Source organism: Neovison vison, chromosome 4 (genome assembly GCF_020171115.1).
Source record: "Neovison vison isolate M4711 chromosome 4, ASM_NN_V1, whole genome shotgun sequence".
NCBI lineage: Eukaryota > Metazoa > Chordata > Mammalia > Carnivora > Mustelidae > Neogale > Neogale vison.
In genome coordinates, this window is record NC_058094.1 from 211,048,429 (window position 1) to 211,075,302 (window position 26,874).

The 26,874-nt window shown below is 53.2% G+C and overlaps 1 protein-coding gene across 1 annotated transcript in view; it reads right to left on the reverse strand.

Moving 5' to 3' along the window:
- PLXNA4 (plexin A4) overlaps positions 1–26,874 on the reverse strand; it is a 426,564-nt gene that overhangs the window by 60,937 nt on the left and 338,753 nt on the right. Inside the window, exons 10-14 of the mRNA XM_044246582.1 lie at positions 18,406–18,606; positions 11,703–11,799; positions 11,096–11,286; positions 6,917–7,068; positions 2,536–2,653 (exon numbers count right to left, since the gene is read on the reverse strand). Of these exons, the coding sequence (XP_044102517.1) occupies positions 2,536–2,653; positions 6,917–7,068; positions 11,096–11,286; positions 11,703–11,799; positions 18,406–18,606 (759 nt within the window). The remainder of the gene's footprint in view (positions 1–2,535; positions 2,654–6,916; positions 7,069–11,095; positions 11,287–11,702; positions 11,800–18,405; positions 18,607–26,874) is intronic.

Sequence of the window (26,874 nt, forward strand, 5' to 3'; positions counted from 1 at the left end):
TCTCCAAAGACTTACTGGTCTGAACAGAGGAGCCGGGGGTCCCAGACGCAACACCCAGGGCCACGTGGGCAGGCAGACGGCGTGGCATCCCCAGTGAACCACGGAACCGTGGGGGCTGTGGGCTGTGTGTGCAGAGAAGGCGTGGAGGGGCTCGTGAGCAGGGCCTTGGACTAACGAGGAGGGTACGGCTTGGGGCAATGTGGGGAAGGAGATGGAGAAGGGTGAGGAGTCCGGCCATGCGAAGCCTGGGAAACGGGACTGCATAGACAGGGTGGACCAGACCAAGGAGCCTGGACGGCAGCTGGAGGCAGCGGTGCCCTGGGTTCTCCTTGCCGTGGGGGCTAACCAGATGGAAACCATATTCTGCAGGGCCAGATGGACTAGAATGGGTTCAGATCTCTAGATTCAGGGATTTAAGGAGGTCACTGCAGCAGCCAGGAGAATGGGCAAAGTGAGACTCCCGGCCATCGTGGTGATGGGGTGGCTGAAATCTGGAACTCAGGGATGCTGAGCCAGAGTCCACCAGAACTGTGGCCTGGGGACAAGCCCCTGACAGAAGTGGGCAAGTGAGAGGGACTCACTTTTTGCGGAGTTTGTGGAAGTGGGCAGCCGAGGCGGGTGAGGGAGGTTTCGGCCAGACAGCCAGGGATCAGTGGCCTTGGAGTGAATCACGGAGGGGAGACATGGCAGAGACGGCTAACTCCCAAAGGAAGCTTCAGCCATTCAGCCATCCCTGGTACCGTCCATTTGTCACTGCCCAGTGAGTGACAGCCAAGAAGCAAACTGCTGGGGGGCAGGGGTTGACTGGCGGAGGAAGCCCAGTGCTCGCTTCGGCCATGCGGGGGCCTCCTCCCTGCTCCTAGGGTGGCCAGGTAGCTTCAGGGCTGGATGTCAGGCCCACGTCTGGCATGCCCCCCACACCTCCCACACCTGGGGAGCCCTGTCTCTGCCTTTGTCTCCGTCTCCTTCCCCCTCAGGATCTCGCCTCGGCTGGATCGGCGATCTCTGTGTAGACCAGCTACATCCTACGCAGTATACACGGCCTCTCTGTCTCTATTGCTGTATCGCTCACTGTGTGCAAGTGTGCTGGGGTTCATGGGGAAACTTTCTCAGATCCTTTGAGAAGAAGGTGGGGGTACGAATCCTGAAGAGATGGGGAGCCCTACATGCCCATCACACACACGTGTCCTTCTATACGGGTTGCTGCGCGCAGCGTGCCCAACAGTGTGTAGAAGGAGGGGAGCTTTTCAAGAGTAGGGGAGGGAGCAGAGAGAGCAGGGTGTTGGCGGGAGGAGGCCTCTGATGCACATTCCGCACATTCTTCCGGAGCAGGACCCCCACCACAGTCGGGGATACCCACAAGCCAGGGTCACCGAATTATAAGATTCAACCAATGAAGCAAATGTTTATGGACTAATCTACTGGGTAGGGGGAGGTGCAAGGTTATAAATAGTTATCAGATGATGGGAGAAAGGAGGAGTAGGGGGAGGAGAGTGGGGGGGGCAGGAGAGGATGGCCCGTGGTGGAAGGGAGCGTCACCTCAAGGCTCCCTGTGATGTGCTCTGGAACATTTGATGCCCAGGCATAAAGTCCATCACTTCAGGCTCCCAGCTTCCAAAAACAGCAGGGGACCCAGAGGAAACGATCCCATCACAGCTGTCATTAGCCCCCGAAGTGAACTGGACGGACAGTTTGGAAAACGAGGCAGTGTGCGGGGCACACAGTGTGAGACGCACATGCCTCCCGCATGCCCAGCATCGCGAGATCGAGCGGTCCCCAGTGCCCCTGCCCCCCACGAGCCCTCAGCAGGGGCTGCCTCATGAGGGTCCCAGCTGGAGGGAATGTGGGGATCAGGGTGAGGTCTGCAGACAGGCCACGGGAAGGGAAGGGAAGGGAAGGGTGTACAGTGAGAGGTAGGGGTGCGGTCAGAGGAAGGCGGAGTCGGGGTGCAGGGGAGGTGTGGGATGGGGGCGGGGTTAAGGAGGTCATGGGATGGGGGCGTGGGGAAGCTGGGCTGAACGTGGATGACGGGATAGAAATGACGGGGTGCCAGTGCACCCGGGAAGGGCAGGGTACAGTAGCCACGTGGGCAGAGAAACCGGGCGGGAGATGAGAGAAGGGCCGCGTCTGCTTTATGTAACTGTCACCACAGTACTGTGGGGTAGAGACCCGTCTCAGCACCCCCGTTTTAGAAATGAAGACACTGGGAGGTTATGCAATGTCCCCACATTCGTCTAGTGAGTAAGTGGCAGAGTCAGGGCTCCCCTCCTGGCCTAGAGATACTGCCACTCAGCCTGAGGGGGACGCTGGGCCCGACAGCGACAGCCAGGGCGGCTTCCCTGGATCGGCGCCTGGCACAGCGCGGTTTGGATTTGAATCCGACCTTTCGGATTTCCAGGGCTGTGCTCTCTCATGCTGCAGAACGGACTCCCACGAGCTGCTCGGGGTCTGCCCACAGAGGTCTAGCGGGGCCCGTAACCATGGTCACGTGGTCTCTGGCCTGCGCCAGGGCAGGTCTGGACGGTCGGGACTCACCATGAAGTAATAGAGTTGTGAGGACCGGGCCATGAACTCGGGGCGACACACGGCCACACAGATCTCCACGAAGCCTGCGTGCTGGCTGGGCTTGGCCTCCCCCATCTCACACACGATCCTGCAGGGAAGAGAGGACAGGTGGCCATGCTCACAGCAGGGTCACGGGACTCCCAGGTGTGACCCCAGGGCCCCACACCTCCCCTGGCCCTTCTCTGCAGTAGGGTCTCAGGGCTGGGCGGGGGAGGCGGAGGGGAAGGACACCCCGGTTCTTCCCTGCAAGGCTCCTCTTTGGTCCTGGGGAAAGGAGGAAATGCAACGTACAGGGGTCTCCATGGGGAGACCGTCTCCACTGTCAAGTGCGGAGCCTAGGGGAGGGTCCCTGGGTTCTGACCCAGACACTCAGTCCCTCATTCAGGAATTGTCCCCTCCGCTGTGAATCAGAGGGCAGGGAACGTTTCAGCCAAACAGCTTAGGGAACCCAGCTGTAAAGGCCCAGAGAAGCAGTGACCTTCCCAAGGGCCCACAGCATGTCGGACAAGGACCCTGGAGCAGACTTGAGGTTTGCAGCCCCTCCTCCAGGGGCACTTGGTTTCTACTGCATGGGACTGCCTCATTCGAGTGTCTTTGTCCCCAGCCCCGGCCAGGGGCTTGGTTGGGAGGAGACACTCTTGCTTGAGGGGCCTGGAAGGGGTGGACGAGAGCTTCTCCTTTTCAAAAGCGCACACACACACACACACACACACACACATATATATGCCTGTAGACCATTCTCTAGGTCTATACAAACATATGTTATATAATATATATATATAATCTCCATATTACAAATGAAGAAGCCAAGGCACAGAATATATATACTTACATAAACATATATATGACTTAACATAAAAGTGAAACTTAATTCCCCACGGTCCCAAACCTGGTCATTTTACTGCACAACCTAGCACAGACTTGACCCATGTGGCCACAGCTCCTGGGTCCTTTCTGACAGCGTCAGAGCGCTCCATGCCTCGGCTACACAATTGTGTATTTATTCAGCCTCCCACTGATGGATATCTAACTTCCCCTGATTTTTCTCCTACTTCAAATAACCCTCCAAAACGAACCAACTTATACACATATCCTCAAGCATTGCACATTTATTAGGATACAGCTCTGAGTGGGGAGCTGGTGGGGTCACTGTTTATGTAAGTGACGTTTGATAGGCGGTGGAAGATAATGGTCCCACAGGGTCGTTACTGATTTGTACTTCTGTCAAAAGCAATCGAGCGAGATTATTTCACTCTTTAGCCAACACTAGATATTATCAATCCCTTCAAAGTTTTTCCAATATAAAAGGGAAAGAAGATTTTTTTTCCCGTCGTTTTTATTACCCTGATGGCTAGTGACTTTGCAGATATTTGCAAGTATATGTGTGTGGTTGTTAAAAAAAAAAAAAAATCTTAGATAGCCTTTCCTTTGACTGGTTTGAAGCTGTCTCTTTATATTGCTAATGAATTGTCTTTTTGTAGGAGCTGCTGAATGAGGAGTGTTAACTTTTGTTTCTAGTAAGTATCCCAATTATTTTTCCCCCGCTTGTCATCTGTATTTCAACTTTGTTTATAATGCCTTTTGCGGCACTGAAATTTAAAAGTATCTGTGGCTCAGCGGCTCTTTCTTTTACTTGATGGCTTCTAGGTTCTGTGTCTCTCTTAGAGAATTTCTGGGTGAGAGTCCAGTAAAAATATATGCCTTTCTGTCCATAGCATAATTAGTGCATGTTCAGTATAAAGAAAAAAGAGAAAGTGCATAAAAATACTTGCTATACAGACACCTCCTCCCACCCCATTTGAACCACCAAGAAATATCCACTGTCAACATTTTGGTGTTCATGTTTTCAGTCTTGTTTTTCTTTTACAGAATTCACTAGAAACTCTCTTTTGTTTGATGAATGATGTTCTCCCTAATATACTTTGAGCTTGTACCTGACCATGATTCTTCTGCAACATCAGATTTAATGGCCACATAATTTACTGTCCCGTGCATGCACAATAATTTAAGAATTGATTAATTCCCTATTTTAAAATACACCAATTGCTTCTGCATTTCCATGATTACAAATAAGGCCAAAATAAGTATTCTTGCAAAAAAATATTTGTGCATTCTGGTTATTTAAACAAAGTTCTAGAAATATGACGACTAGGCTAAAGATTTTCAGTCCACATTACCAAACTGCCTTCCACAAAGTGTGTCCCAATTTACCCTCCGAGTATGAGTATATGATGTGCTATTTCTCATGCTTCTCCTCTGCACTGGGCATTAACTTTTTAAAATTGTTCCTCATTGTTCTGATTTTCATTTCATTGATTACTAGTGTTATTTAACTTTTTAATATGACTTTTGGCTCTTTGTCTTGTGAGTTGCACACTCACACTCATTCATGCTCTCTGCTCATTCTGTGATATTTGCCTTTTTATCTATGGACCCTCTGTATATTAAGAAAAAGCATGTCATAGGGTATAATGATAGTTCATCACTCATATTTTCCTTTGCTTACAATGATTTTTGATGTACAAATGTTAAGTTTTAGATACTCAGATCCCCTAATCTCTTCTTTATCACTTTTTTCTTTTGCTGTTATACTCAGAACAGATACACTTCCCTTACTTGAAATCAGATAAATTCTCACTTGCGTTTTCTTTTAATCATTCCACAGATTTATTCTTTTCACTTAACTCCTTAATCGGTCTGCAATTTATTTCAATGTATAATGTGAAATGGGGGTCTGATACTGGTTTTTGTTGTTGTCTTTGTTTTTTTCCAGAGAGTTAACCCCCACTGCTTATTGACCAATTTTTCCTTTCCGTGCTGATTTGAAACATCACCCTTATCACGCACTAAATTTTTATGTATCAGGATTCTTTTCTGGGTGTTCTATCTCCTTCCCCAGGGCATTTTAAAGTTCCCCAAATCACAACGGCCTGATAGCAACTGGCTTGGGTTTTGTTCTAGGAAGGACTCTGAAAGTCGAAGGAGCCACGGAAAAATGTTTGGGCAAATAAGCCACAAGGGACCAGGGAAGTGAATTCCTTTTTCTTCTTTTTTTAACAATTTTATTTATTTATTTGACAGAGAGAGATCCCAAGTAGGCAGAGATGCAGGCAGAGGGGGACAGGGAAACAGGTTCCCTGCTGAGCAGAGAGCGCGATGTGGGGCTCAGTCCTGGGACCTGAGATCATGACCTGAGCTGAAGGCAGAGGCTTAACTCACTGAGCCACCCAGGTGCCCCAAGAGGTGAATTCTATCAAGAATAGATCCTTCAGGGGCACCTGGGTGGCTCAGTGGGTTAGACGTCTGCCTTCAGCTCAGGTCATGATCTCAGGGTCCTGGGATCAAGTCCCACATCAGGCTCCTTGCTGAGCAGGGAGCCTGCTTCTCCCTCTCCCTTTGCCTCTCCCCCCAGTTTGCTGGCTTGTGCTTGTGTGTCCGCGTGCTCTCTCTCTCTCTCTTTCAAATAAATAAATTCTTAAAAAAAAAAAAAAAAAGTAGATCCTTCAGTCATAGGCTCTACTAAGAGTGCTTTAGGAAGCCGTGGATGGAAATCAGATAGTGGTATCGATGGTTCCAGAATCATTAAATCAGGGCAAGACCCAGGACAGGTAAGCTGCACTAACATACTTAAGGGAGACCTAAAAAGTGTCAGTAACTTACTTGCACAGGGGACAAGAGGCAGGGTGTCATGCTGGGAGGGGCAGCAGAGATGGTGTGGAATATAGATTCTGTTGTGCTGGTAAACATTTCATGGTGTGTTTGCTGGGCTGGAAAATTGTGTTTACTTATTTACAAGGCAATGATATGTGACTCCCACACCTCCTCTAACAGGTGGGCTGGGAGGGGAAGGTCGCTCATGGGATGACCCACTCTATGCTCCGGCAGCTTTTGCGTTGGAGGAAAAACCACCCAAATGCTTCTAGGCCAGAGTGGGCACGGGGTTTCCTTTTCAGTCTCCGCAGAAAGTAGCAGAGTCTTAGCTTCTTCCATAATTGGAGGACAGGAGTGGGGACTGAGAGACAGCAGGGGATAGGGAACTGAACTCACACTTCCCTTGCAGATTTTAATTTTGCTTTGTCTCCTCACTCCACACAGCCACACCCCAAGGAGGTAGCATTACTTTTCTCTGCCCTTTAGGTCTCCTGTCCCCTTCTCCTTTCTGTAGTTGGTGATATGGCAGCTAGCTAGTTCAAGGGCCGTGGGGGACGCTAGAATGTTAAGGGGATTCTACTCCCACCATATGCCAACGGTCTCTAACACGGTTTGCCATTGGCTGTCAGTGGTTGGCCGGGGAAGGCGAGTCAACCCCAGACGGCAGCACCTCCCTGTGTCTCACGGGACCTCCACTTACTGTTCTGCAGGGATGTAGCCATCCACCAAGGGGCTGCAGTCCACACCGGCCACCTTGACGTGGGAAGCGATGTCCCGGAATTCCAGGCCCAGGTTCTCCCCTCGGATGGTGACCTTGGTGCCCCCTTCCCGGGGACCTGTCACTGGGATTATCTGGAAGGAGGAAGCAGTGACTTGGACAGGTACCAAGAGAGAGCCATTCCCCACTTGCTGATGGGGCAAGGAGAGGCTTCTGGCTTTTCCCCACCTCCTCGCCATTCCCCGAGTCGAGCCCACATCTGCAAGGGCGCCCAGGTCTGGGACCATCAGTGGCAGGAGTTTTGGGCAGAGCAGTCCGTGTCTGCGTATGGTATTAGGAACAGTGTTCAAATCCTCTCATTCGCCTTCCTATCTTGTGGACGACATGAGGGGGATGGAAAGTGATCCACACCGTTACCAGGTGCTTCATAGAAAATCAAGGAATAAAGCCTTTTGGCATTTGCTTGTCTTGTTCCGTTCTGGAGGAAAATGAAAAAAGTCCTCTTAGTACCCACAGCCCTCCACGCTATGGCAATCCACCCAGGTTGCAAGATCCTTCTCAAATGTCCCTTCTCCATAACCAAGTTCTCTCTCTCCATGGAAATTTCACTCTTCTTTCCCTGGTAACAATGATTTGTGTCTGATTCCTCATCCCGCAGATCCGGAGTCTCTGAGAGCAGGAATGGTGTCTTACTTCCCGTGGACTTTTCAGTGACGGCACCATATTGATTTCTTGAGTTGTCACTGGGTTGAAAATCACAACTACCCTGCATCTTCCCAGATGTAGAAGAACATTTGCTGCAGCCTCTTTGCTGGCCCTACCTGGCTTGGTTTCCACCAGAGATAGGTTTAATTTAGACTTTACCTTCATATACTGGCCCAAATGACTGGCTTTTCTTCCTCAGATGTCACTGTTGGTGTTAAAAACCCGTGATGGCGATGCTGAGAATCAACAACCAAGGGGCCTGCTTTGAGCCAGGCGCTACATCCATTTCCCACAAACTAATTAGGACATCCCGCGGCAGTGACTTTAGTGGCAGACAACATTCTACGCCAGCCTCTCCTAGCATTCAGAAGACCAGAGAAGGGCACGTTTCCCATTCCTGGTGTCTCTCAACCCCGGTGCCTGGATCTTGGCCAATGTCCATGGGATCTCAACTGAAAGAGCCTGGACAGCTCACCTCCTAACATTTCCTGCCCGCTTCACCCCCAAAGGTCACAGTTGGGTGGGGGGGGTTCACCTCAGAGAAGGGTGGGTTGGGACACAAAAGAAGCCAGGCCAGAGGGACAGCTTTGCTGGGGAAGGCTGTTCACCTACAAGTTAAGACACTTCCTTCTTCTCACCCATGCATGTTTGTGGGCGAGTGTGCACATGAGTGTGAGGGTTTTCACATGTGTGTTCCTGTGGCAGTGGAGAGACAGGTCCCTTGGACACATGGGCCCATTTCTATATGAGGGAGGTGGGGAGACGGAGGGAGGACTGGAAGGAGGAGCACATGTCCTTCCCTAATGCCTGCCCAGCCAGTCCCCAAAGCCCCACTGGCCCCGGCAACAGCGCGTGTGTGATATTCTAGCCCTGGATTGTTGTCCTGAAAGAGAAGTTTTATCTCAGGTCAGTCCTTGGTTCCCCAGGCTCCCCGGAGGGCCAATGCCGGTGTGCCCGCAAACAGCCTCTGTCGCAGGGAGATTTGTTCAATTTGCCATTTCCTCCCTGTGATTTTCTCAGTGTCAGGCCAAGAAGAAGCAAGTCCCACTGTCTGCGGCAGACACACTGTTACCAGTCACACGTGGCAGCCCCCGGGGATGGTTCATGTCAAGGGCTCTGCGGGTGGGGGTGGCTGGGAAGGAGGGGGACCGGGGCTCACCCAAGGCCCTTCTTTCCCAGATACTTCTGGAGGTTCAACGCATGTCTTTTGCCCCAATTTGCGAACTGCTGTTGAGATTCCTCCCCAGGCAGGAGGCTGAGGGAAACTCCCCGTGTCTGTAAAACCAGGGGTGTGGAGGGTGAAGGGGCCGGAGCAGGGGGCACATACAGAGGGCCATGGAGGAGAGGCGGCCTTGCTGGAGGAGGCTGTGCGCTCACATAGGTCAAGCTTCCTGCCTGCGTGGACACATCCCTGCTATGTGTGCCTAATCTGTGAGCGGAGGGCCGAGGGCATAGATCTATGGGTGCCTTGGGCCGAGGGTGTAGATCTATGGGTGCCTTGCCCCTGTGGTGAAGGAGAGTTCTGGTCGGGCAATCCAGAGACCTGGGAGTCAGAGCCCCTTTGATTTAGGCCTTGGGGGAAAGGACATTAGCATCTCTGCGCAAGGAGGTTGATCACCCAGGGTTTGGCGGGCATTCTAGCTTGCATTCCATCCTCCCCAAATCCTTATGCGGGAGCCCTAATGCTCAGCACTTCCAAACATGGCCTTATTTGGAGAAAGGGTCTTTACAGAGATCACGGAGTTAACATGAGGTCATCACGGTGGGTCCTGATCCAAGGGGACTGGCATCCTCATATAAAGAGGGAATTTGGACAGAGACACGGGGAAAGATGAGGAGAAGGGACTCGGGGAGAAGATGTCGTGCAGCTGGCCAAGATAGAGGCCAGAGCAGGTCCTCTGCACAGCCCTTGGAAGGGCTGGCCCTGCCCACACCTGGGTCTCAACTCCCAGCCTCTGGAACTGAGAGACGGGGAATTTCTGTCACTGAAACCACTCGGTCTGTGGTACGGCATGGTGACAGCCCTAGGAGCCATATGGCAGGGCTGCCCTGTGAGGACAAACCAAGTAAGGGATGGGAAAATACTCTGCAGACTGAAGCCCCACACCCATATTTGCCTCTTCTTGTAGCTGCCCCATTAGAGGACAGGATAGGTGTGTGTTAGTGAAACTTCGCCCAAAGCCGCACACCCGTCTCTCCTTACTATGTATGGAGAAGAGACTGAGCTCCCTTCCCTCTTTTTGTCTCTGTCCCTCTCTGCTTTGTTATTAAAATCAGCATTGACGCCTGGGTGGCTCAGTTGGTTGGGCAGCTGCCTTCGGCTCAGGTCATGATCCCAGTGTCCTGGGATCGAGTCCCACATCGGGCTCTTTGCTCAGCAGGGAACCTGCTTCTCCCTCTGCCTCTGCCTGCCTCTCTGTCTGCCTGTGCTCACTCGCTCTCCCTCTCTCTCTGACAAATAAATAAATAAAATCTTTAAAAAAAAAATCAGCATTGTGAACACAGAGGGTCCCTCTGTTGAGGCTGCACACCTCTTGTTTTACCACGGGAGCATGGTTGGGGTGCCTGAGGGGGTCGCTCTGCTGAAAGTGGGGAGTGGGGAGGTGAAGACTCCAGGTGACCTCAATAAACCCGAGGAGCAGCAATCCTCTTGGCCTAGACGTGGACGCCAATGGCTTTAACAATGTCGAAGATGGACGAGAAGGTTGTGAGATCCCCAGGAGCTGGGCATGGATCCAGCATTCTGCATGATTCTCTTATCCAGTCCTTGTAATTCCCTGGTGAAATGGAACTTTAGACCCACTGCACAGAGAACAAAGCCGAGGCATGACGGGAGTGATGAATCAGCCGTGGGAAACCCTGCAATTAGCTGGCAGAACGGGGATCCCAGCCCTGTTCTCTGCATGTTTAGCTCTGCCCTGCTCCTCCCTGGCCTTTCCTCCATGGCTTGTGTCCCCTGGGCCCTCCTGACCAGCGCTCCAAATCCATTTCTGCCATCTACCCACTTAGGTCTTGCCTTGAATCTGGGCGCGGGGGGGGGGTCTCACCATTTCCACCCGGTCCACCTCTGGAGGGCTGGGCTTTGCGCCCCTAAAGGCTCCACACAGCCTCTGCTCGTGACTGACTGCTTGGTGAGGTTGTCCGCCTTGTCCCCCAGACTCTTTGAGACAAAGGCACCGTGGCCAGGACTTAGAGTCATGTCTGACACAGCTCACCCAGCGACTCCAACAGGACAGTTGAGCCCCTCTCTGTTTTACACTTTCCTTGATAAGGGAAGCAACCACAGGACCAAGCCCACAGCTTCTGGGGAAGCTGGGCTGGAAAACAAGGATGCCATCAGCCAGCCCTCGTCATCACCGTGGTGGCTGTTACCATGGCGACGCCTGGCTGGCAGAACCCCAGGGCCGTGGCAGGGCCTGGCTGGACCACCCAGAGCGGGGGAGGACGCCGGCTTACCTCTGTGATGCGCGGGTTGGTGCACCTGCTGTTGGCGCCCGACAGCTCCAGCCACTGGCTCTCATGCACGGGGCAGTGCTGCCGCAGGGTACACTGGCCCTGGCTCTGGCACCAGCCGCACTGGAAGTCCGGGTCCGCCTTGAGGCACAGCCCGCAGCTCTCCCGCATGGCTCCGCACTTATAGAGGTGAACTGCGGGCGAAGGGCAAGAGGTGCTTTGGGGTGAGAGCGGGAGCAGAAGGGGCTGGGACCGTGGACAGGAGTGCAGTCCCGGCCTCGGAGGGTGAGCCACAAACAGCCTGGTTCCTTCGGCCATTGTGACCCAGAGAAGACCACAGGAGAACTTCAGGGCACGACCTCGAAACTGGACTGGGAAGTGAGGCTCCCTCCAGAATCAGCAGGGCTCTTTCCGCGGGTCCTGCTTGCTCGGCCCCTCCCAGAGCCACTGCCCACGGGTGGGTCCAGACCTGGGAGGTCTGGGAGCAGGGGAGAGGCGAGGAGGGCAGGCTCAGAGCCGGAGGGAGGGATGGAATCGCAGGTGCCCTCGAACGCAGAGCCGCTCCTTCTGGTCGCCCTGCCTCCCCGCCGGGGCCCCCTTCCTCACTCACCTCTGTTCTGAGCTGGGTTGTCAATGTTGAAGTGCCCGTTCCACACGACTGTCAGCTCCACCGGCAGGTTGTTGATCTCCATCCCTTCATAGGAATACTGCCGCCAGGTCGGGGGTAGGAACGAAAACAAGCTTGGGTCACAGAGATGTCTAGGGAGAGCCGGTTCTTCAGCCAGGGCCCCCAGGGGCGCTCCGGGGTAAGGATCTGCTGAACTGTGCGTGTGTGGAGTACATGTGCAGACGCACACATGGGGAGGCGTGGCTTGTGGAGTGCCGGGGGCGGGGGGGGCCGGGGATCCTAAGGCAGGGGAGGAGCAGGCCTGGATGGGATACCCGTTAGGAAAGTGGATTCCCTAAGCAGATGAGAGCAAGCTACTTGTTCCCCGTCCACGGAGGCCGGCTCCCGCCAGCTGGGATTTCCCAGTGTCCTCCCTCATTGTCTAGGGGGGCCCCGCCTTTAGGCCCCCACCAGGCCTTTGATTCATTCGGGGAACTTTAATTTCTAGGTTAAGTTCACAGGGGGTGGGTGCTTTATCAAAGACCTGGAGAGGGCCGATCGACTCCCAGTGGGAGGCCATGGGTGCAGGCACTAGAAAGGAAGGGGCTGCTCTCAGGGGCTGAGCTGATGGAGGGGAGGAGAGAGGGGAACTGGATGGGGCTTACAGGTGAGAAGGGAAATCCCATGGACGCCCTGGGCGCCAAACCTGAGATTCTGGGTTGAGACTCCAAAGGCACTGTCTGGCTGGAAGAGGCCAGGCCCCGGCCCTGTGGCTGCCCATGGAGGAGCTGCCTCTACGCCTGCACAGGGTCCGAGCTGGGCCCTGCTTCCTTGCCCTGCTCTCCTCAGAGTCAGTGCCCCACCTGGCTGGGTCTCTGCGTTGGGTGGGACTGAGTTGGGGGGGCAGGGGGAAGTGGGCAGAGGGGCGAGAGGGTGGAGGGGGAGGTGCCAGCCCACCAATGTCTGCCGTCTGATAGCAGACACTTCTCAACCTCCAGAGAAGGAGGGTAGGTGGCAGGAACTCTCAACATGCCCATGGCAGCATTTCCAATTCCTACCTGGTGATTTTCTCATTATTCCACCAGATTCTGCCCTCCACAGGGGGTGGATGGAAGAATGGGAAGGAGACAGGTTTTCTGTCAAGGAGGGGCTGAGGGCTCACAATTTGCTAGAGGGGTTCAGTCCAGGAGACTTGGTTTGAAGAGGTATTTGCAGAGCCAAAGACTCTTAACTTAGTTGAACTTTGGAGGGGCTGGGCGTTGGGGGGTGTGAGGGATATTATGGAGGCAGCAGACGTCTCCTCCTCAGGGCTGGCCCGCTGCTAGTGCCTAAGATGAAGGGCAGCTACAGCACCCCAGGACTGCACAGCCTGGGGGAGGTTCTCGGGGCCTGTCCCACTGCCTCTCCCCCTGGATCTTATTCATAGAGGTTTCTAAAGGGGATGATTGGAATCCCCAGGGAAATTGCCCTAATTCCTGAGTTACAGCACGTGCTTCAACGGGACGATGCCATGAGGCTGTCCTTACACACAACATCAGTGTGATCACATCCAGCCTTCTTCACCTACCCGAACACTACCAGATCTTTCCTTGACTCCCTGGAGACATGTGCCTAGGCCAGGGAGACACGTTCAGGGCTTCCCCCACTGTGATGGTGGTTCGCACTGTACCATGCACCCTCTCATAGACTCTCTTGTGACCCATGACACCTGGGCCAGGACCAAGGTCTGGACTCAAGCCATAGAATAAAGCAAAGCTCCCAGCCCTACTACAGAAACAGCAGTGGGGCCTTTGATGAACGCTGAACTCAGCTGGTGATTCATAAACCTTCAGCCACATAGAGCAGTAATCAGCTCCCCAGAGATTTTGTTCTTGCTTCTGGGTCAGACTAGGTCGCTCTAAGGAGTCCTGAGCTTTCTCGCAAAACCTTATCCTCTCTGGACTGGTGGTCCTCAGAGGGGTGTGTGGGCCGCATCCATGAGAATCATTTAGGGGGCCTCCATGCAGATCCCAGGGCCTCCCCCTAGTCCTGCTGGACTGGGAGATGGGGATGCCTTTCTAACAAACCTCTCTAGTGACTCTGGTGTTGCACAGAGCTAGAGAATCCCTACTCCCTGCAGAAAGGGTGTGCACGAGGGGTGTGCAGGAGTAAGAGATGGGTGGGGGAGAGGAGGTAGGGAAGGGGAGAGGGAGAGAACACCTTTCCAGATTTCCCTCCCACCCCCTCTTCTAGCCAAGTTCCACTTCCTCTCCCTTCCCATCTCCCTCCTTCAAAGCCCCAGGGCAGGTGCAGGAAAGGCTGGCTGCAGGCTCTTCTGGCCTCTACTCTAGGAGGGATGCTGGAGTGGGGTGTGGGTAGGGGGTAAGTCAGGAACCAAGCCTGGCTCCTGCTTCTCAGGCTGGGATGTGGTCAGGTTTGTGGAAGCAGCAGGTGGTGACCAGCGGCCCATCAGCCAAAAACCAATACGTCCTACAGGCCTTTCTCAGGAAGGCCCTGAAATCCCCCAGAGAACAAGGCAAGAAATTCTGCATATGTGTGCTTGCGTGTGTCTGGGTACACAAATGAGTTCACACGCAGCTGGCCTGAGAAGAGCTAAGAGCACAAATCTGTATGATCTGTGTGTTCAGATGTGTGTGCACACGCATGTGCACACATGCACGCCCGCAAAGGGATTCTGCAGGGACCCCCTATGGGCATGTGAGCTGATGATGTAAGTCTCAGTTTCCCCATATGTCAGGTAGGATTAGAAACAGTGCATACGTAACGGGACTCTTCGGAGGGTGGGAGGTAACCGTCATTGCTCCGAGCACAGCCCCTGTCACATAGCCTGAGTGCTCCAATATTACTATGTTTTATGTCTATGCGTATACATTTGGGGATGCTGTCCAAAAATATGTTTGTGTTTCCTGTGTTTATGTTTATGTGAAGTAATAATAGCAGACACTTATGGAGTGTTTACACACCAGACCCTCGTACATATGGAGACGTGTGCATATGAGAATGCTTGTGTGTTCTGGAGTGCATGTGTGTGTTTACATGCCTTCACTTTTTGAGGAAAATGGAAAATCAAAGACATCAAGGCTCAGAATATGCCGGGCATGGCTTTATCATTTGATCGCCCATCCTGACTACGAAATATTGGTCAGTGGGTTGGGGGAATCCAACAGAAACCCTGGGTTCGTGATGGTAGAAGAAGGTGGGTGACAAAGAGGTCTCAGAGGACAGCAGAGCAGGAAAAGAGGCACCGACTATGAAATCTGTCTATGGGATCCCGACTATGAAATATTATAGAAGTCATTAACCCTGGGTTCTCCCCACCACCGCCACCGTCTCTAGGGAGGTCACTTTCATTCCTGGAGGCTCTCTCCCCAGGATATGCGCTCTGCAGGAGGAGGGGGCTGACAGCTAGGGAGCCTGGACCACTGGCTCCCATCCCCCAGGACTCCCACCTCTGCTGCACTTAGCACTGACAGAGCTCTCTGTAATCAGCGGGCAGTTAATCGGCACAAAACCCAGAGCGGAGGAGAGAGTGTTTCAGGCTCTCCGGGGCCAGGAGGTTAAGTGTCTCAATCAAGGTCTGGCAACGCCACAGCCCAGCTCGGGGGTGACGTTGCCCATTACCTTGGGAAAGCGTGAACCTCTATCTTGGAAAGCAAAGACAAGACCTATATAATTCGGATGTTCTTTCCTCAAACTGTTCCCTATTCTGAGCTCTGTGATATCGTGTTGAAAAATGCTACCATTCAGGAGGACAGATCTGAACAATGGAAAAAAGAAACATGTGTGCGCTTCGTGCCCCTCTCCAGGACCCCGGAGGGCTTAGCAGACCCACTGCCAGCCATGTTCCAGGAAAGCAGGGCAGTGCGGGTGGAGGCAAGTAACCTCCCCACTGGTCTCTTCAACCTTGTTTTGCAGGAGGTAAATTGGGACACCAGGAGAAGATGGGAGGCTACTGTGGGCTGGTGGGAGCCGGGCCTAGAGCTGGCTGCCCCCTGCGGCCGACGTGCTCTCCTGATTGCCAGTGACTGGGGGGGCGGGTCCCGGGCACTATTATTAGTAGCACTTGTCATTTCCCTGGAGCCTTGGTCTAAAGGAGGCCAAGAAGCCCCACAGTTGCTCCTCCCTCTGACTGCTGCCTGTGAGCTGCCCTGTTTTCCTTCCACGGCCCCTCCCCCAGGGCTAGGGTGATGGCCCTGAGCCTGTCCCCGAAATGTGGTCTGGAGGTGACCTGCCTGTCCACCCAGCCCAGGGTCACACCCATGAGGAGTTTTTCGGTGCCTCTTTTCCTTCTCTGCTCTCCTCTGAGAACTCTTTGTCACCCACCTTCTTCTACTATCACGAACCCAGGGTTTCTGTTGGATTCCCCCACCCCACTGACCAATTCCAGAAAGCTCAGGGACGGAGGAAGTGAAACAACAGGACTCTTCCCACAGTCCTCTCTGAGGCGCATCAGGCCTTATTCCCGGGGATGGCGGTCAGGCTGGGTATAAAGAGCTCAGTTGCTATTTCTTGCCCAACCTTTGATGGGGGTTGGGGTGTGTGTGTGTTATGAAGCTGGATTCAAGTTCTGAGTTGGCTGCTTCCTTGCTGTGTGACCTGGGGCTGGTCACATTGCCCTCTCTGGGCTGCAGAGATCCCCTCTGTCACAGAATCAAGTATAGACACTCTCTCAGGTCTCTTCCTGCCCTGATACTAGGTTGTCCTCCATAACTATGGGAAAGGAGGCTTGGACCTGCCTATGACCTTGAAGTGTTTTAAGGAAGTCCCGGGGCGGCGAGTGGCATCCTGGCCTAGACCAGCATTTCCACTGGGATCCCTGCAAAGAGAGGCTTCTGGGAAAAGTCAGACCTGAGCCCTTCTGGATTGCATGATTCCTGGGGGTCCTGAGAGTTAGAGGTGACCTTTCCTGGAATCTACCCTTTGTGGGGTACACCCCCTGTTGCCTCCATTTCAAAGACCTTAAAATGGTACAGAAAAAACTTGCCCATCACCTTCCTCACAAGGGTATTGAAATTAAAAAGGCCAAGCTGCTTTGGGAGCAGCAACCTTAGGTCCTGTGAACCAGCCCCTGGTGGTGGTGTGCCTCAGATGCTGGCACAGGTACCCCCACAGGGTACCCTGGACAAGGGGACCCATCCACCTGTCAGGGCTCCATTTTGTGCCTTTGTCTGCAGGAGGCTCCAATGCTGCCCCCACAGTCAGGACAATGTGACCCCAAGTGGGTTCATTCATGGAGCCGGGCTTCACTCGGAGTGCTGTGGACAATGGGTCCCAAGGCACTGAGTTCTGACAAGAAGTTTATAGGATGAACTCAGGCAGCAACATGGGGAGAACCTCATCTATTCAGCTGAGCCCAATGAAGCCCGGGGCCCGCGAGGCCCAGTCTCGTATTGTCTCGGGAAGCAGGGGCTCAATCATCAGAGGCCACAGCTCTGTCCTCCCTCCTGACACCTCCGGGACCAGATTCCCTGGGGCAGCGTCTCTGACAAAACAAACTTTCCTCTGTGGCCTAAACCCCTATCTGCCCCCCACTGACTCACACGTGAGACTCCGGCTTTTTCTTCCCACACGAACTAACTTATTTGGGAAAGAAGCACTTGAGCCAAACCCTTGGGGCTGGTTCGGTTGGCCTCAGGATTGATGAGGAAACAGGAGGTGTTTAATATCCCATTTGCATGCAGGTTTAATCTGGAATGCTGCAGAAATCTGCCAAACAGCCTGGCTGCCAGGACAGGGGAAAGATGTGCATATGGGAGCTGTTGGGACACATCTGGGGTTCCTGAGGCTGGGCCATCAATTGTTAGTTCGGTCCCTGCAATGCTGAGCGACCTTGAGCAAGCCATGTGTGCCTCTCTGAGCTCCATTTACTCCTAGACTTTCTCCTGCAGGGAGAGTGAGGTGCGCCCATGAACTGCTTTGTCCAGTACTCTCCTGGGCGTACATCACATCCTCAGATACACTCAGATATGAGTGCCCAGCAGCAATGGGAAGGGTGAATGGGAGGCAGAAGGACATAGGAGGAGACCCTGAATCCAGCCTGTCCCCTTAGCTAGCTGGGAGACCTTAGTGGGGCATGCTGCATGGTACCTAGGAGTCAGGTGACAGACAGGGGCTGCTGGCCCGTCGTTGGTGGGGCACGGACCTGTTGTGGATTCTTTAAACACTGGGCAGGTCTGTGCTGATTTGAGCAGCACCCTTCTGGCTAGTTCCCTCCTGTTCCTCTGCTCCCTTTGCAGGTGTCTAGTCTGTCTTCAGAGCCTCTGTGCTGGGAGATGGCCTCTATGTAGGTCTAAAGGCAGCAGTGGGCCTTTGCAGCGTCAAAGGAGGCACAGTGGTCAGCCCTGGTGGGAGGGCAGGGGCCCAGGGACTCCAGAGTGTGTCTCAGGAAGGAGGATGGACAGGAGCCTAGGATGCCCTGTAAATACCTCTGCCCACAAACAGTGCTCAGCAGCCCCGGGGCTTGTCCCCAAGCCACTGCCGACATTTGGTGGATCTCAGAGCCCAGAGCACTCTGCTGGGGCGAGCGTCTGAGGCTGCATGGGGGCAAGCAGGTTTGGAGGGAGCAGTTCTGTGGGTGTTCGGAGAAACCCTGCTGAGCTGAGCAGACCTGGCTCTGGAGAGGAACAAAGAAGGGGGGGAGGTGGGCTGGGCCACTCGCAGAGGTGGGGGCTCAGGAAGCCCAGGAGGGGCCGGGCGGGGCACTCACGGAGGTGTTCTGGCACTGCACGCTGGAGCTGTTGAAGCGCAGGGCGGGCACCCTCTGCTCCGTGCCCTGGATGTTGAGAATGCATTCGTACCCGCGCTGCCCGGACTGCGGCTGCGGGAGGTTCTTGGCCTTCAGAGTGATGGGCTTGATCACCTCTACCGGCACCAGGAGCTTGTCCACTCGCAGCAGCTGGGGGCAGTCCTGGAGAGACAGCACAGCTCGGGCTGGGGAGCGGGAAGGCGGAAGGCGCAGGAGCGTCTCTGCACACAGCCCAGATGTCTGCCCTGCTCTGCCTTCCCTTGGAAACACCCACAGAAGGTTCTAGACACTGCTGCCCATCCCTGGCCTCTATGTGAGGGGGAACGGGTCTGAGAAATCCCAGATCCCACTGTCACTGGGGGGCCACTTCTCACTGAGGTTGTCCCCTGACCTCTTTGGGTTCCATTTTAATGCCCTCCGGACTCTTGGTTGTCTCCTTCCAGGCCCCCTGCCACGCTAGCAGAGATAGACTCTGCTGCTGGGTGTCCCATGCCCCACGTTGGGCTGATGACCCCTGTGCTTCAGTCCTAGGCTGCCAAGAGTTGACCGCGAGACACGCACCAGAGCAGGTCTGCAGTGAGCCCTGAGCCCCAGCTCTGGAAGGTGGGTCTCGACCACAGCAGGAGGGCCCGGGATGGTCTTCCATGCATGGCTGAGTTGGGCAGTTGGGAATATTCAGGAATGAGCTCCAGAGACCTTTTAAAATCCAGAAGCTTCTGACTGCACTCTGCAGCCCCTGACCCTGAGAAAATGTCCCTCAGAGCAGACGCATATGGGGCACCTCTTAGATGTTAGCGAATGAGCACACATCCTTCAGGCTGGAGTGGGGCCCAGAGAACTTTGGGGGATGGAGAAAATGACTGGGCCCTTTTCCCCTGAGGTCGTCAGCTATGTCCAGGGAGGGTTGTGGAGGAAAATGAGGTCAAATACAGAGTGTGGGTGCTCTGCCCTCTGTCCGCAGGTGGGGGCTGACACGTAGCTGGATTCTGAGGACCTGGGTGGAGAAGAGTCAGGAATGCCAGGCCTGATGGGCACAGGCAGGAGTGACGCCTTCTGCAGATACAAGCAGGGCCTGGACCGCCCCCTCCCACCCCATGTCAAGCAAGTCCCAGCATCCCGCTGATGACTCCCGTTATGGCACTGTTAGGGTCATGCTGAACCAGATGGCTTCGGGTCAGGCTGGCCATCAAAAGCAGGGTGCACACAGCTTTCTAAGGATGCAGCTCTGGGCAGGGGCTGCTGTCCTGTAACCCCAGCCCTCCTGCCCAGCAGAGCAAGGCAGAAAGGAGCTGTGTGGGAACGCTGGACCGGGGAGGGTCTCGGGCACTCAGGCAGCTGGCAGCTGTCCCTCTTGGGTCTGCAGGCAAACAGGAGCCCCTTCTGTCGTTAAAAGTGGGGAGGGAGATGACCCGCATTCTAGTGGCCGCCACACTTCTGACAATTTAGGGAACCTGAGCACATCGCACCCCTACTTGGAGACTCAACTTCCTTATCCATCAATCAGATGGGATCCAAGGACCCATTCAGCTCTTCCCCAGTCCTGGTCCTAAGATTTGGGGTGGTCTCACCTCTGCCCTTCCTGATTACCCTGGGGCCTTACTACAAGAGAGCAGATGTCCCAGGCCCACTCAACGAACCCTTTCCCTCCTTCTGGGTGCCCGTACCTTTATTCTGCAAAGCAGCTAGCAGTGGCCTGGCAGACCCCGCTGTCTCTCACTTCTGGATATGTCCCCCAAAGAACTGAAAGCAGAGACTAGAACAGATCCTTGTTCACCCCTGTTTATAGCAACATTACTCACCACAGCCAAAAGGTGGGAGCCACTCAAGCGTCCATCAGCGGACGTATGGATAAGCAACACGTGACATATACTGACAATAGAGTATGATTCTGTCTTAAAAGGAAGGAAATCTTCACACACGTTACAGTGTGACTGAATCTTGAAAACATTATACTAAGTGAAATAAGCCAGTCACAATAGGACAACAGATCATGAGATTCCACTCATATGTAGCACCTAGAATAATCAAATGTATAGAGACAGAATGGTGGTTTCTGGGGAGTCAGTGTTTAACGGGGACAGGGTTTCGGTTGGGGACAATGACAGTGTTCTGGAGACGGATAGTGGCGATGGTTGTGCAACAGTGTGAATGTGCTTAATACCACCGAACGGTGCTTAAAACTGGTGAAGATTGTAGGTTTCATGTGTGTGTTCTTCCACAATTAAAAATCAATAAAAACACAGAGGAGCAGCAGGAGGGGAGAAGGAGGGGAGCAATGACCTGGGCATATGGCCTCGGGATCCCACATGGAGAAGGTCTTAACAGCTCCATCCTGTGCCCCCACCTCGGCCGCCACCTCAGCAACCTCCCACCCCCCTCACCCCCCAACACCAGCCCTAGCAAGATGAGAATGCAGGACCCAGAGAAGACAAGAACGATCTAGTGAATAAGACGATGGGCAGGACATGTGATGTTGGAGAATCAAGAGAGAAGTTCTATGAAAAGCAGGGAGTTTCAAGCCAGAGGGTCCTGACTGCACTTTCTCCTTTTCCTGAGGCCCTGGGGCAGCTCTCCTCTGCCTCAAGCATTCCCAAGCCTGCCCTCCCCTCCTGCTCCATCCACATCGGCACTGTCAGGGAGCTGGGTCTACGGTTGCATTTGGAGGAAGAGAAGTCGTGCATGGCTGGCTCCCACCGCCTACAGCAAAATGTGATTCCCATCCATGAACAATGCTCAGGAGATGTCTGGAATCTGGGAGTCCTCTGGACCACCCAGAGGATCCACCCCACGTTGCAAAGGAGAAACTGAGGCAGGGAGCGGAAACATGGCTTAGCGTCAGCAGATGTGTTGGCAGCTGAAGAAGGTAACTGCCAACCCACTCTCTGTCCTCCCCTTAATGAAAGAGGCAAGTTCCTACTGGTAGACCAGGACCCCCTTAGGAGGAAGTGGTGGGTCTGGAAGAATCTCCTGGAGGTCCTGCTATACCCTCCTTTGGGATTGGGACATTGCCTGGGGCTGGGCTGCTCCTAGTCCAGGATCTGGGCAGACCCGTAAGACTCTATCCCCCGTAAGATTCTCACTGAGGCTTGGCACGCGTTCTTTAATGAGTCCTGATTGCCAGTGGCCCCATAAAGGCTTAGTTTGCATATAAAAAGGTTGGCAGGTCTGAGAGTAACTTCATTAATAATAATTGGAGAGGCCCACGGCTGGGCCGGGCCCATTTTCCTCTGGTGGCACTGATGGTTGACCCCAGTGTCCCTCCTAATTGAAATGTAAAATGGCAATTTTTCTCTAGGCAGCAAGGCATGAAGGGACGGTCGCCACCACACTGTCCCCTCCTTCCACCCCGCTTCTCAGATCCTGACCTGCCTCGCCCTGAGATTCCAGGTGTAAAACCACCTCTAAGGCTGAGTCTCATGGGAAGTGGCAGAGAAACCACTGTTCTCTCTGAGTCGGGTCCCAAGACCTCACTTCCAAGCATCTCCACCAAGGCCCGGGGCTCAGACAATCACCTTTGAGAGTCCTTCGCTAAACTAGCTGGGGAGTCTCGAAACGGAACACAAGCCTGTCTTCCTTCTGCTCATTTCAGAGCCTTAAAGCGCTCTAATCATTGCTTGGCTTAATTCTAAGTGGGGATTAAAAACTCTTCCTCCAAAGAGCTTTTGGTGTGTGTGTTGGGGGGGGGTACAGGGGTAGTTCCCCATGAACTACCACCTATAAAGCATCTGATACAGAGGGAACAAGCATTCAACAAATGTTTGCTTCTCCTCGCCTCCCGCTGTCCAGTTCAGGCTGCACCTGTTCCCCCATCTACTCCCTGTTCCTACATCACTGCCGAAGGACCCATCTCCCCCACTCCCGCCCCTGTGTGCTTTTCCCCCTTCTAGGCTTCAGAGCCTGATGACTTCAACAGCTCCAAATGTCCCAGACAGAAGGGAACAGGGACCGAGGCCCCATGTCTGTCCACCGCTCTTCTAACAACAGACCTCTCTTCTGGAAGGTGACAGCCTACAGCCGCATGTGCTCTGTGCTCTGAGATGGGATCTCTGCCGGCCAACCCTGTGGCTTCGGGCAAGTCCCCCAGACCTTCTGGGTCTCCTCGGCCACAGAATGAAGAGGCTGGTTTATTCAGTGAGTTCTATGGTCCTAGGTCTATTATTAACCCAATAGATGGCTTGGGACACACCATTATACAGCCTTTCTGTAAAGGCTTTCTAAAGCTCAGTTTTCCCATCTCTAGAGCTGATCTAGCTCTGGGTGTGACATTCAAACACGGATCAGCTGCACGAACACTGGAAGGGGCTGGTTGGTGAAGGGACCTTCTGGAAGGGGCCATTTATCTCCCAGTAGGGAAGTATTTTAATATTTTAGTAATTGGCCCATGGCTACCTGGTACAGTCTTGGGCAGTGAGTGGTGCTTTCATGATTCTAGCACAAGGGGTTCGTGGATGGCAATCTACCCCCTCCATCACCTTCCACGTGCTTTCCTGTTTGCTATCTTGTTTCACAGCCCAATACGTCGAACCACATTCATGACAAAGGACCCAAGGACACCAATTACCTCATTCAGTTCCCACAATGATGAACACAATATTTTCACCTGATCATTTTCCTGACTTTTGTCCCCAGATGATGCTCAAGGCCCCCATACAGAATTCCTCAAAGACACAGCCCTCTTCTCTTTTTCAAGGAAGAGAGTTCTCTGAGCTATCACGTGACGGGGCCAGCTCTCCGAGGTGGAAAGCACCTGCATTTAACAAGATTACGTGGACACAAACGCATACATTCGGAGCCAGATTCCCTTGGAGCCTGTTCTGCCTGTGGCGACACTCTGTAGTCATAAGAAGTGCGGTTGATAGTGGCAGTGGTTTGCGGTGCAAGGAAATCTTGAACGTCCTGGCTTTCGGGTACTGGCTGCAGGGGGGCCCCAGGTCAACTGCCCAGCCCCACGCATGTTTTTGGTTTTCCCTGAAATGCATGCAGACGTAAAGAGAGCACTGCTAATTCCAGGGAGCGGGAACATGATGTCAAAATTTGAAAGCAAAAAGAGGCCTTTCCATCCGCCGTGTCCAGCCTACCAGTGGTGGCTTTATATAGAGGTTTTAATGCATATTTAAATAATTGAACAAGGACACAAAGTGTGCTGCTGAGCTGAGAGAGAAAACACTGCCCTTAGGGCTGGGGCTGCCTGGGGAAGGGGGCGGGAGGTCTGTGGATTTACAGCCCCTGGTGTGCATACATGATGAGGGCCCTAACTCTCTGGTTGTTACAGCAACACTGGGGAACTGTGAAGCTCTAGGGGATCACGGGGCAGGGGTGGCATCTAGGGGCAACAAAGGAATAAATGATTTGCGGGGCACAGCTCTAGCCACAAATGTCACCTCGGCCCCCATCAATTCCAAAGACGCCAGCCCTAGCCCTAACCAACCCTCCCTCCTAAATTTACACTCACCTTCTCAGACCTGTGGCGCGCAATACAAAAATCTAACGCGCCATATATTTTCTTGCTGTTCCCCAAGTTTATAATGCCATTAGTGTGATCTACGATGGGCTGGTTTATGGAGAGAGCAACGTAATAATACAGAAAGGAAATACCCATAACCTCAAGGGGGGGGGGTGGGGCAGACGAGATTGATGGAAAGTGCAATTGTCTAGAGACACAGCAGTCCGGAAATGGAGACCTGGAGTGGGGGGTGGGGCGCGGGTTGGAAGCAAGTTCTTTGGCTACGTTTGGCTTTGTTTTCTCAAAGGAGGGTGAAGGGCATGGCGAGGGTGGTTTTGTTCCCTTGGGTCGGGCCCCAGGAAGGGCTCTTCTTGCCAGAATCACTGACAAGGTAGTTGACCCGATTTCCCTCCAGAGTCCCGTGGTGGGGTAAATGCCTTTGGGTTGCCCGGTCTCAGACCAGGGGCTTGGACCCTGCCCACCCTGCTACCTCTTTGTTCTTGGAGAAGACTGACCATGGGGGCTGGCAGACATTATGACTCCCATGTTGTCTACAGATGCATGTCTGGGGTGTGGGGGTGGGGGGGAATATGGGAAGAACCTTTCCAGCACTGTTTTGGAAATCAGATAGAATTCATTTTGCCTCTTCTGATCGTACGCCTGCTCCCTGGAGGAGATGCTGTTTGAACTTCTAGCAGAGCGGGCCTGTAGGAGCTTTCTTTCCAAGCCCGTGCACCGTGGGCCTTCCTAGCAAAGCCCATCTGGTCTGATGCCCAGGGAACAGCTTCAGCAGCTGACTTTGCTTTTTAGTTTAGATGAGAGATAACACTAAAATTGTCTATGGAGGATAAATTCTTGTCAGTGGATTTTCTTTTCCATGCAAGTTCACCTTTCTTCCTTGTGGATCACCTTTATTAGTGCGTGGGCCTGAAAGGGGCTCCTGCCATGGAGCCTGGGGATTCCAAAGCCATTCAGGGACCAGAGCCCCTTCCCACCTGGTAGAGGTGGGGATGTGTCCCTGTTAACAGCTGTCCCCAGGAAAGGCTATTCCATTGGAAAGAAGTAATCTCTCCTGACTCTGGGAGAACTGGGCCGAGAGCAGAAGACTCATTGGCCTTCCTCACCTTCCTCTCTCGTTTCTCTTTGGTACCCAGGATCTGGCAGCTGATCTAAAGACCCAGCCTTCTGATTGTGATGCCATCATTAGTGGAAACAAAATCATTCCTTGTAACTGGAATATAGTTACTACAAACAATGTATGTTTATTGGGCATTCTATTTCTAAGAATTGTAATTACGCTAGAATACTTGTCATTAATATAATTACAACAATGATCGACCAGTGCTCTGTTCCAGACCAATAACTTCACCTGAATGCACTCTTTGTTCGGGGTTGGGGGGAAAGAGGTAATTCAACATCTCTGGCGACAGTCAACAAAGCCAGTGTTGAAACGGGAAGACACAGGGATGAAAGCCTTCCTGGGGATACAAGATGGTGCTGGGGCGATGCAGAGCCCCCTGGCAGTCTCCCTCTTGACTGACAAAAGGACACTCTCTGCATCCCCACACTCAGATGTTGAAAGGCAATGAAAGTCTGGGGACTTCCAGAAGAACCTCTGGGCCTGACTCCCCCTTTTACCCTATGGGGATGAGTCAGGGCCCAGATGTCCAGGGGAGCCTCCTGCCCTGAGGCCAAGCAGCAGTCACCCTGGTAGCTGGGACAGGAAACCACCGCCTGGACCTGAGCACTCATCGTCCAAGACCACTTCTTGGGCATGCACCGCTCCTTGGTGCTTTCCAGCTTCCTTCCACTTATAATTAGAGAACATTAGAGATCATGGAGACCAACGGTTCCATTTCACCCAACTCTAAATGCAGACTACAGATGTCTTAGGCACCTTGGAAGCTCTCGCAATGCCTCAGTATGGGAAAAGCTCAGGAACTGGGTAATGGAGGATGAAATGTGACCCACAGGGGAAGCTTGGACTACCAGACTCTTGTCCTGGCAGGTGGAGGGAACCCTTGTATCTGGGGGCGTCTATAAAATCACCTTTCAAATGTCTGCTTTTCTTTGTTTATGCCTTATTCCTGCTACTCTCTCCCTAGAAACAAAAATATAGAGAACAAAATAACAACATAAAAAAATAGTCACCTTAATTCCATTAGCAGCCAGGGGCTTCCTTCTCAAGCTCTGAGCACAATGGCCTCCTTCCATGACCCCAAATGGCTGGACCAGTTAAGAGCCCACAACTATTTAGTACTTCTTTCCCCTTTGGTGCATACCCCAGGAAGATGCCACAACCATGACCATCATGAAGTGGTCCGGTCTGGATTCTTCTCTTTAGAAAACAAATCAAAATGGCCCCAGTATTGAGGTGGGAAGAAAGCAGTCCCCAAACTTGGACCAGAGACACAGCCTCAGAGCTTCCCTTTCTTAGACTAAATAAACATCCAGGAAAAAGAAGAGCAAAAGTGACTTCCATTCAGTGATGATGAGGGAGGCATGGTATTCCAAGTTCCCTGGGAGCCTCTGGCTCTAATGGCCTGCCCTGCTCACCATAACAGAGCTCGGGGGCAATGGACAGTGTCTAAGAGTGGCCGCGGTAGGTCAGCTCATCATCACCTTCCATGGGCCACGTTCCTCCAGGCCTCCTTCCTGGGAGCCCAGACATCAGACCCTTGGAGGCACTGTGCCTCGCTGGCAAACTTTGTAGGTTGGGGGCTGTGCCTAGCTGGCAACATGGTCCCTCCAAGACATCGTCCTCCTACAGGGATCCCTGAAGTGCCCTGGGAAACATGGTAGACTTTTGTTTTATTCTATCCTAGCTCTTTTTTCTTCTTTCTGAGTGGCAGATGCATGCTTCTTTTATGTATTTAAAAGAAAGAAACTTGGGACAAGAGGAGCAAACAAGAAAGAAAAAGCAGAAATTTGAAAACCTCCTTCAAGGTAATTAAATGATTAGGGGCCTTTGAAATCCATCAGATGGC